This window comes from Triticum urartu, chromosome 4 (genome assembly GCF_003073215.2).
Source record: "Triticum urartu cultivar G1812 chromosome 4, Tu2.1, whole genome shotgun sequence".
Taxonomy (NCBI): domain Eukaryota; kingdom Viridiplantae; phylum Streptophyta; class Magnoliopsida; order Poales; family Poaceae; genus Triticum; species Triticum urartu.
In genome coordinates, this window is record NC_053025.1 from 428,930,325 (window position 1) to 428,941,010 (window position 10,686).

The 10,686-nt window shown below is 41.4% G+C and overlaps 1 protein-coding gene across 1 annotated transcript; it reads right to left on the reverse strand.

Annotated features, from left to right (window-relative positions):
• Positions 1–832: 832 nt before the first annotated feature.
• LOC125551883 (nuclear poly(A) polymerase 3-like) lies at positions 833–6,698 on the reverse strand. The gene is made up of 10 exons (XM_048715269.1): positions 6,267–6,698; positions 6,089–6,166; positions 5,903–6,001; positions 4,642–4,704; positions 4,394–4,555; positions 3,630–3,743; positions 3,281–3,343; positions 2,883–3,179; positions 1,846–2,010; positions 833–1,754 (listed from the first exon to the last, which is right to left on the reverse strand). The coding sequence occupies exons 1-10, from the start codon at positions 6,507–6,509 to the stop codon at positions 1,416–1,418; spliced, it is 1,623 nt and encodes a 540-aa protein (XP_048571226.1). The 5' UTR covers positions 6,510–6,698; the 3' UTR covers positions 833–1,415.
• Between the last annotated feature and the right edge of the window lie 3,988 nt (positions 6,699–10,686).

Consider the following 10,686-nt stretch of genomic DNA (forward strand, 5'->3'; position numbering starts at 1 on the left):
TGTTGTGCTCTCTTATTATGTTTTGCAGTGTGGATTTTGTGATGCTGTGGGCATCCCACATCCTTTTTTTGCATGGTATATGTGCCTCATTTTATATCATAAATTTTATAATACAAGCCATGGAAACATCGACCTGACAAATCTAAAATGACAATAAAACGCTAGCCTTTGAAAAAAAACATAAATCAAGAAAGAAAAATACAATTCAAAACTGGTTTTGCAGTAGCCCCGGAGCGGCCACCGGCCGGAGTGGAACTAAGGTCTTAATTTAGAACAACAGTTATTTCCGGGGTTTAAAGTATTGTAACAAAACTGGTCCTAGGACCCGCACCACATCCTTTGTATTTTTCTTCATTGCTTTCTGCTTATCAATGAAATGCCAGTATGACGCTGGATCTTTAAAAAAAAAACAAGTCAAGATGGGGACGATGTGGCATATCTTGTTATCCCATGCTATTAAAAGAAGAGTGGACATGTAAAAATAAAATTATTACTCCCTCTGTCTCAAAATAAGTGTCTTAACCTTGGTACAATTTTGTGCTAAAGTTAATACAAAGTTGAGAAACTTATTTTGGGACGAAGTGAGTAACATACATATAAAAATTACACCGTTTCACATTCAAGATCCTTGGCCAAAGAAGAAATGCTCAAAGATTAAGCAAAGACCATGTTGGTCCAATCTTCCTCCGGGCTTCACATAACAAAGCTGAACAAGATCACTATCAATGTGACACCCAATGCCATCCACATTCCTCAGGGCTGCAAGCCCTTAAACTCATTTAGAAGTTAAAAATATCATTAAAAACTACACTGAACAGTAAGCCCAAGATAATGCAAGAGTAAACAACAACAGCAACATTCATTCATCCGGATGGTTCGCTACATAACAACTCATGAACAGCAGTACATGCAGCAGTTTTCTGCAGACTACAACAGTAAGAATGGATGGCATTCTTCGCCATCCACATTCCACAACACCCCCTACATTTGATGTACCCAGCAACACAGCTCTGACCATACAAGGCGACTTACACATTTTGCTGCCGGGTACCAAACATTACACCTACAGTTTTACACACACTTCCTACACTGCTATATCTCTCTCATTTGTATACCAATTGCTATGCTGTGTACATGAATGTACATGTACCTGCTACAAGCCTCAGAACAGGAATAAGCCGCCCGAATGAATATACTGCACCCTGGAAGCTTCAGGGCAAAAAATTCCATCTCTCAGCAGCCAGCTCCAGCAAACACACTTCCATATTCCTTGCGCTGAGGAATGAACAAGCCCCAACTCCACAAAAACCACCAGAAATGCCATCTGATGCTGCAAACGCCCTTCAAAGCTGAAGAAACTCAGGTTCTAGCTATTCTCATCTGGATATTCACAGGTTTGAGATGACAACGGAGTCTTAACCAACTGCATTGCAGCCCTGCCTCATCGGTGGGTAGCCCAGCATTCGCGGTGGCAGATTCGGCAGTTTCTGTAAGTAGGCCGAATGATCAGACATGCTTTTAGGCACCTGAGGCATACCGACAACAGACAATTCTATGTCCGAATGAGCACACTTTTCCTTTCCATAGATGTTGTTGGTGACGCTTCTCATGAAGTCCTTTTTGAGAGAAGTTGTACAGATCTGAGTATTACTATACATGATGAGACCCCACAAGAATACAGCATTTGGCTCACCAATGGTATGATCCACTTGCTCTGAGGGATTTGGGTCACAACCAATGTTAAGGCTTTCCAGCTGCATAACATCAGTTAGGAGAGGTCACAATCAACATTAAAGCTTGCAAACAGCAATGTGAACATAAAACAAACAGGCGGTGAAAAATAACCTTGAGAATAAGGCCGCGGAATCGTGATTTCACCCATCCAACCCAATCACGTAACTCTTCAGTTGTCGGAGCTGAGAGAACTATGCGAAGGAAGTGCTTATATTTTGCAGCATATGGAAACGGCGCAAAAATCCAATTCCAGTCGACATCAACACTACTTGTATCCTGCAAAAGTGACAAATGTGCCATTATCAGCTGCCTATTCATGAATGCAGGCAAGCCTTAAACTTAAGTCCGCAATCGTTTAGACGTGTCATGGATATATCAATGCATTTTGCTTCCGCACAGATCTTACAACATACAGCATCAATTCCTATCAATCCGCATTATTAAAAAAAAATCTTTCTGCAGTCCAATAAGGAAACCACCTACACAGAACTAATCACGCCAGTTAAAGTTGGACTTCCGTTAAGTCATTTCAAAGCAAAAGAGAGATTAAGATAAGATGCCAACAAATCAAATGAAGCAAACATGGCACAATGTTTTTTATCAATGAGTACAGGTCTAACAAGTAACAGATCGATGGGTGTTGTGAAACAATATGGAACATGGCCTATTTAAGTTGCTGGGAACATTATTGTACAAGAATTACAACTTCTGTATTTTTGGACGCATCAAAGAAGCTATCAAATTTTCAAATGGAAAAAGTTAACTCAACAATTTTTTTAAAAAGAAGGGAACAGGGGAATAGAAAAGGACCAGACAAAAGGAAGAAAAAATAAAGAAAATAAAAATAGGTGAGTCAATTGCTTATTTGAAACCTTGACGCATAAAAGCAAACCCAATTCAAGTAACAAAGTGTTATACACTACTTTTAGGTTTAAACTCCATCATGCCAATAAAGCAAGAATAGAAATGGAAGGTATTGGGACATACCAAGCATATTAAACTCATGACTCTTCTACAACTTAGTTGCAATAAAAGTAAATTAAAAATTTCTACATTTATTCTAGAGATATCAAACAGGCAATCAACTTCTTTTGGAGGACAGTGTGGCATAAATTAGGTAGGACCAAATAAAGAATAAATAGGCATACCTTGGTCAAAGATAAACCCCGCCAAAGCTCTTCTTTGATTTTGTTGAAAGTGCTTTTTGTGACATTAGAGGCACAAAATTCTGGTGGATAACAGGGCATCACTATGGGCATGAGAGAGCACCCATCAGGACTCCAAAGAGGTGTTTGGTCATGCAAAGACACCGGAAGAGGCCAAGGCCAGTGAGAAAATATCTCAAAGAACCTACACAACAAAGTATTGGCAGTAGCATTTGGATGTCTGCGGCAAACATATGCTCCGAGAACTGCCAAATGAATTCCAGCAAAGAAGCCAACTAGCTGAAAATGGCATCATATACAATTGAGGATAGAAGTCAGACAAAAAATAACACTATAAACATACATGAGAAGTATAAATAGAGAAAAGGCAAACCACGTACATGGCAATGAATTCCTCTTTTTCTTGCCCAGAGTTTAAGGCAGCGCAACAAAAGTTGAAATTTCTGCATCAAAACTCCAAAAGTTAGAAAAGAAGAAAATTAATAAAATAAGGAAGAAGGATTTTGGAAACACATCGAATGACACATATAATCACTCCATAGTGCATGCCAGACAAGCAAACAAAAAGTACACAGAATGTGCAAAGACAGCACAGCCACTATCAGCACATGAACAAGGATAATGCCAGAAGCCCGGAAACATAAAAAAAATACAAGGAAGAAAAAGTAAAGAATGGCAACAATGATGTGATGTAATAAATCTACTGAGAGTCTGAGACTATTGTTAGACCTTCATATTTGGAACTAATTGCATGATTTGTCTATTAACACGAACTCCAGATAGACATCTCCAGCTTGCCTCGTCAACTTTCTCTAGCAAACGGGGATCATTTGCATGTATAGCCTGCAGAAAATACAGCTTGTGAGAGCTTAAATTGATCACCAGATATTATGCTCAATTGTTTCTTTCAGCAAATGCTTAAATTTATAATGAAAACTAATGTCGAATCTATGAGAATGAGTGCCCAGCAGAGTGGCTATATGATAATACCCATAAGAACATAAACATAGCAGCTTTCACAAATTGTATCACATTTGACTCGTTTAAGTGAAGAGGCTAAAAGCATGTTAAGATAAATATGCAAAAGTTGATGAATTAAAATTATGGCCTGAGAAAAACTCGGGGAGAATATCTAGGTCACTGTTCACTGCTTTAGTCAAATATATGCCTGGTTAGATGAAATGACACCAAAGATGTGGTCAATAACTCAATATGGCTTATCAAGGTACAACAACGCAAAAATGAAACCATAATACCATATGATCTTATAAGGAGTTAAATATAAATCCTACATATTAGCTCCAGGACATCATTAGGAGTTCTAGATAGTTACGCCAGAGATGTTACAGAAGCTGTTTTGAGAAAGAAGTTGAATAAATTTAAGTCACCTAAGTAAGAAATATAACACATAATAATAGAAAGTATTCAATAAACACTAATTGAGATAACATGTAATCTAAGATGTGTAATCATCACAATTTTAAGATACTTGCCTCTGCAGCATTGATAACTGGCAGCTGGGCGTATGGAAAATCAACTGACACACCGTTGAATTTAAAGCGCATCAACGGAACCCTAGCACTTTCAATAGAATGCAAGTCTGATACTTCTGGCCTTGCTTCAAGCATTTGTCGCAGGACAACGAAGAAATGATGCTACAAGTTAACACATGGACACCTCATGAGGAGATTGCAAAGGCTCAAAACTGTTAGATAAACGGAAAATTGAGAAATATACTCACTTGTAGTGATGCAATGCAAGGACCAACACAGACTGCATCAATATCAGATTCAGGTCCATATGCCTTCAAAGAGAACAATGCTTGTTACCAAAAGATAAACCACAATTTTATAAGGGGAAATGCATTGGATACAGGGGCAATATTGTAAACATGGAAATCCAGTTACAGTCCTTAAGTTTACCCTGTCTAGGTGCTTACATGCAATTACAAATTGACCAGACCAATATATTCAAACTTAACACAAGAGATATTGCTCGTTAATAATATTCTCGAAAGACCAAACAACTCCAGCTCATGGAGAGATTTAATCACTTCACTGATTCCTTCCACCTTAGGGAATTGAGGAATATTGTATGCATAACTAAAACATCCACACTTCAAAAAGTACATATGATAAACATAGAGATCATATTTAGCAAGATTTCTAATTCCCTGAATGTTACCTATGCGAAACATTTATGAGTTTATGTCTTTCAGGCTATTAAGTATAAACTACTTTGGTGTTGTACATATATACACATGTAACTATGTTATCAGTAGGAGCAGATTCAAGATACAATATCTCTCATATCCATCTTAACCATCCCAAGATCAGTTTCTTTATGCCACATCAACAAACAAGATATTAAGTTGGACATGAACAACTTAAAAATTAAAATATATCATCTCTCAGCTCATAAACGATGTGAAACCTACACATGTGATTAACTGGTCAACACGATCCTACACTTATACTCATAATCATACATTTTGACTGCTTCACCAGTAATTGTTTCTTTTGCATCATATCAATAGTGCAATAGTACTGCAGTCAAACAGAGCATCATTCTGCCAAGCACCAAATCATGCTGCTCATTTCCTTAGTCCAGACACTACCAAAGTCGTGATAATAGGTAAAGAAGTTAAGGATGTAGCAACACCCACTCTGCGCTGACCCTAACCTAACATAACACATATGCAGTTTACAAGGCAACAGTAAGTTGCAAACAAACAAAGTCAAGGCTCTCCAGTAGCAACTCACATACGATGATCACCAGGACCCATCGCTGAAATGTTTGAGCACTTACCGAATATCATTGACATTTTTAGGTAACAATGCTAGGATTTTAAATCGAACATGACATAAAACAGATAACGAAATTGACCTTCAAAACTAAAGATTATTCAACTGATATATCATACCGTAGTAGATCAGCCTAGCATCACACCATAATAAAAAAAGGCACAACAAATCGTGCACAGTTTCGAGTTCAGTGCTTACCCCTAAATCATAGGAGCCAAAGGTCAACACCGTGCCTGATGTGATCCAAGGTTTCCCCCCCTGGTTGAACGCCACCATTTTCGCCCAATCCATAACTATCTGCAACAGTCACAACCGGATTACAGGTCGCATTCAAGCCCACATTGCAAGCTGCAAGCTTTGAACCAAAAGACGAACTGCCCTTACCTTGTGGAGTTCGAGTATGACCCTCTCCCTCCTCCGGGTTTCCTCCTCCGAGGGCGAAACCCCCGTATCCTCAAGGAACTGAACCTCGCAAAAAAAAAACAAGTTACCAAAATTAGGCACGAAACGACAAGATACGACCAAACGGCAAGCGCGCAAGCTCAACGCTTCGGCGGCTCACCTTCATAAGAGAAGAGCTCCGGGAGGAATCCATTTGCTTCATCCTGGCGAGATCGAGGCAGACGACGATCGGGCGCGGTGGGATGGCCCCGGGGGGCGGAAGCGGAGGAGGCCCCCGAAGGTACACCCCCGGCGTGGGCGGAATCGGCGGGGGAGGCGGAGGGCCCGTACCACGCGGCGGGGCTAGGGTTCGGCGCTCGGGCTTGCGGAAGACCGGGCGCCCGACGGGGCGGTCGAGCACCATTGCCGGCGCGGGCCGCCGGTGCCGAGGACGAAGCGGTTTCCGGCGGCCACGCGCGCGGCGTGGGTCGCCGTGCCGTTGGTTGGTCGCCGCGGGGACGACGACGCCGGCGAGGGCCTCGTGTTTGAATTACGGTATACTACTATTATTTTGGGCCAGCTTTGGGGGTTTTGAGGGGAATGGGTGGGAGGATGGTGGTGGAACGGGGAGGGGGAAGACGGGGTTTATATAGAAGACGGCACGGGGTTTGGAGTTGGGCGTTCGCTGCCTCTTGGAAACGGTCCACCAGTTTTCAACCTTGTTTTTTAAGCTTGTCGCTGTCAACAACCTGTTTATGTCAAACATGCCCTTAAATCCTAGACAGCCAAAAGTTTGATGTGTTTAACACCCTTTTTAGCATGGTATATATATTGACAAATAGCAAATGATGATGAGATGCAGACTTTCAGTATTTTTCCGCGTCCTTTTTTCTTAACAAATAGCAAATAAGGATGCAGGCTTTCAGTATTTTTCGCGCCATTTTTCTTAACAAATAGCAAATGAGGATGAGATGTAGACTTTCAGTATTTTTCGTGCCATTTTTCTACTTTAGATATATGAGAGGTTTTGCCATTATCTTCTGCATCACATTTTCGCGCCACTTTACATATAAGTATGTGAGAGGTTTACCGTTGCCTTCTATGTCATATATCTCGCGCCACATTGCATGTAAGTATATGAGAAGCTTTACCGATTTTATGCGTCATATCTTTCGCGCCACTTATGTGTAACTATATGATCAAGTTTTGCACGAGATGATCTGTCATCACGCCGCACGCGTTTTAGTCGTAAATGTGTTCTGTCGGTTGGGGTGAAAACATTTCTTACTGTTGATCATCGAGATAACATTTGCTCCATGTCATGCCTTCATATCTTTTAGCTCAAATTGTTTAGTTTGAGCATATAGATTGTGGTCCTTTATTAACTAAAGATTTACACATCAATGTAAATTAAATTTTAGGCAAAGATAATCCGCGGTGTATATCCTACCATAAATGCATATCTTGTCATAAATTTCGCTTATTTCTTGTGCACAATTAATACTCGTAGTTAATACTAGAAGAAGTTTCTCGATTACATAGCATGCTACTAGCTATAGGAGATAAATCGCAAAGATATATGTTCTCTCCTCAAAAAAAAAAATTGCGCAATGTTTCATGCAGTGAAAGAAACAATAGTTGCAAATGTTACTACAACCGACACACCTCGCATTCCAGTGAAAATAATGGCTGCTCTTGTTCTTGGATAGAATATTGCTTCATATCCCGCCAACTTAGTATTATGCTTATTGGTAAGATTTCCATATCAACATATTTCTTCTCATGTATAATTTGCTGCCCTTTTGCTATGTTATGGGCGATTAATTTAAATATATATTAGATCTAGATGGCCGTACTATCTTCTTTTTGTCCATTTTACTAGCACTCTCACTCTTACTTACCAACCAGGCAATGGAAGGAGAAGCAAAAAAGAGGGTGTAGTCTTATTAGTATTTTTTTTACAGTAGTGTAGTCTTATTTGTAAATTGTTCAGGTGATGAAGTTTTTAGTTGTAAACCAATGTAGAAAATTAATTGTGCCAAGTTATTGTTTGCTAAAAAATGAAGCAGAATTGATTACATGAATGTGAGGCAGGATATGACTGCATTAATTCATTGATATATGTAAATATCAGGATACGAATTAATATCGAGTAGAGATAACACCTCAAGATATGTCCGTATTAATTCACTCCATGTAGTATACTCCATATCATGGCATTTAGTGATAACCCATCAAAATATGCAACATTTATTTGGGAGGATATTTGGTTTGTAATGCCCCTTTACCTACTCAATTTTGGGGTATGTATATTTTAGTTAATGAGAAGACCTAAACTATAGCTGATATTTGGGATGGTCAGACCTTAAAATGTACCTTTAAAAGGATTTTCTCACATGAGATGATGAAATTATGGTTTAATCTAGTCAATGTAGGTAAGTCAATTTCCTTTATTGGTCAAGAGGATTCTCTACTTTGGTAATTTGAGTGTAAAGGGGTGTATTCTTGTAGATCTTTATATGCCATCGTCAAGTTTAGGGGGGGTTCAACTAGTACATTTGCCTCTGGTCTGGCAACTCAAGTCCCCCCCCCCTAAGATTTGAATTATTATTTTTTGCAAAAAAAGGCAATCACTTGTGACAAACTAAGAAGAAGAGGTGTTGCTAAACCTTTAGAATGTATTCATTACAAGGAGATTGAGTCAGTTTATTATCTCTTTTTTGAATGTTTTGTTGTAAGACATGCGTGGTCTTGTTTTAGATTAGTGTTTGATGTGAATATCCTCGATTTTGAATCTTTGGTTAAATTTTAGATATGCAACGAAAAGAATCTACATTTGAGTGGAGCATTCTCTGATATCCCGTGGGGCCCGTGGAACTACAAAAATGCCATTGTTTTTAATAGAAGAACTTGGATATCTATGAAACAGGTTTGGGGTCTGGTGATTCGGTACCCGAGGGACTAGTCAAGGTTGTTTCAGGATCTGGAAGTGGTAAATTGTAAAGATTTCAAGAATTGTTACTGTTGAAGCTCAAGGTGCAATAGGAACTAATGCCGGACTGACTGCTTGAAAAAGTTGGTTTGGTACATCTTACGGGGAGGAATCTGCTTGGGAGTCTACTATGGTGGCAGAATCACGATGAATGCTCTTAGCCAAATGACAAGAGATGATGATTTTGTTCACGTGGTTTTCTATGGATGTGGTGTTGTGGTTCTTGGTTCTGAGCCTTATTGATGGTGTCCCGGGTAGGGGGTGATGATGACTGAGGGAGTCCTGGATTAGGGGGTGTTCGGGTAGCCGGACTATACCTTCAGCCGGACTCCTGGACTATGAAGATACAAGATTGAAGACTTCGTCCCGTGTCCGGATGGGACTTTCCTTGGCGTGGAAGGCAAGCTTGGCGATGCGGATATTCAAGATCTCCTACCATTGTAACCGACTTTATGTAACCCTAACACTATTCGGTGTCTATATAAACCGGAGGGTTGTAGTCCGTAGGCAATAAACTCCATACACAACAATCATACCATAGGCTAGCTTCTAGGGTTTAGTCTCCTTGATCTCGTGGTAGATCTACTCTTGTACTACCCATATCATCAATATTAATCAAGCAGGAGTAGGGTATTACCTCCATCGAGAGGGCCCGAACCTGGGTAAAAAACATCGTGTCCCTTGTCTCCTGTTACCATCCGGCCTAGACGCACAGTTTGGGACCCCCTACCCGAGATCCGCCGGTTTTGACACCGACATTGGTGCTTTCATTGAGAGTTCCTCTGTGTCGTCGCCTTTAGGCCCGATGGCTCCTTTGATCATCAACAACGATGCAGTCTAGGGTGAGACTTTGCTCCCCGGACAGATTTTCGTCTTCGGCGGCTTCGCTCTGCGGGCCAATTCGCTCGGCCACCTGGAGTAGATCGAAAGCTACGCCCCTGGCCATCAAGTCAGGTTTGGAAGCCTAAACTACACGGCTGCCATCCACGGGGACTTGATCTTCGACGGATTCGAGCCACAGCCAAGCGCGCCGCACTGTCTCGATGGGCATGATATAGCTCTGCCGCCGAACAGCGCCTTGGAGGCCGCATACGCATCGGTTTCGACCATTGACTCGGAGCCTACTGCGCCATCGAGGATCAGCGGTTGGACGCTGCCTCAGGGGCTGCGGTCTCAGAGGCGATCGAGCCGAACGCTAGCCCCGCACTCTGCACTACCCGTGACTCCGAGGATCCGGACTCCTCCCCGGACTCCGAACCCCCCGCGCCCCTGCCAATCGAATCTGATTGGGCGCCGATAATGGAGTTCACCGCCGCAGACATTTTTCAGCATTCGCCTTTTGGCGACATCCTGAATTCTCTTAAGTCTCTCTCTTTATCAAGAGAGCCCTAGCCGGACTACGGTCAGCGAGGGTGGAATATGGACGATGAGGAAATTCAAAGCCCACCCACCACCCATTTTGTAGCCACTGTCGACGATCTAACCGACATGCTTGACTTCAGCTCCGAAGACATCGACGGCATGGACGACGATGTAGGAGACGAACAGGAACCAGCACCTGTAGGGCGCTGGAAGGCCACCTCGTCATATGACATATATATGGTGGACA

What these genes read in the sequence shown, in the direction of transcription:
- LOC125551883 (XM_048715269.1), bottom strand. Translation starts at nt 6,509, where the DNA reads ATGGTGCTCGACCGCCCCGTCGGGCGCCCGGTCTTCCGCAAGCCCGAG. An exon ending in AATTAGTTCCAAATATGAAG is followed by an intron (nt 3,344 to 3,629) that starts GTCTAACAATAG and finishes GTTTTGATGCAG; the next exon opens with AAATTTCAACTTTTGTTGCG. An exon ending in TCCGCGGCCTTATTCTCAAG is followed by an intron (nt 1,755 to 1,845) that starts GTTATTTTTCAC and finishes GATGTTATGCAG; the next exon opens with CTGGAAAGCCTTAACATTGG.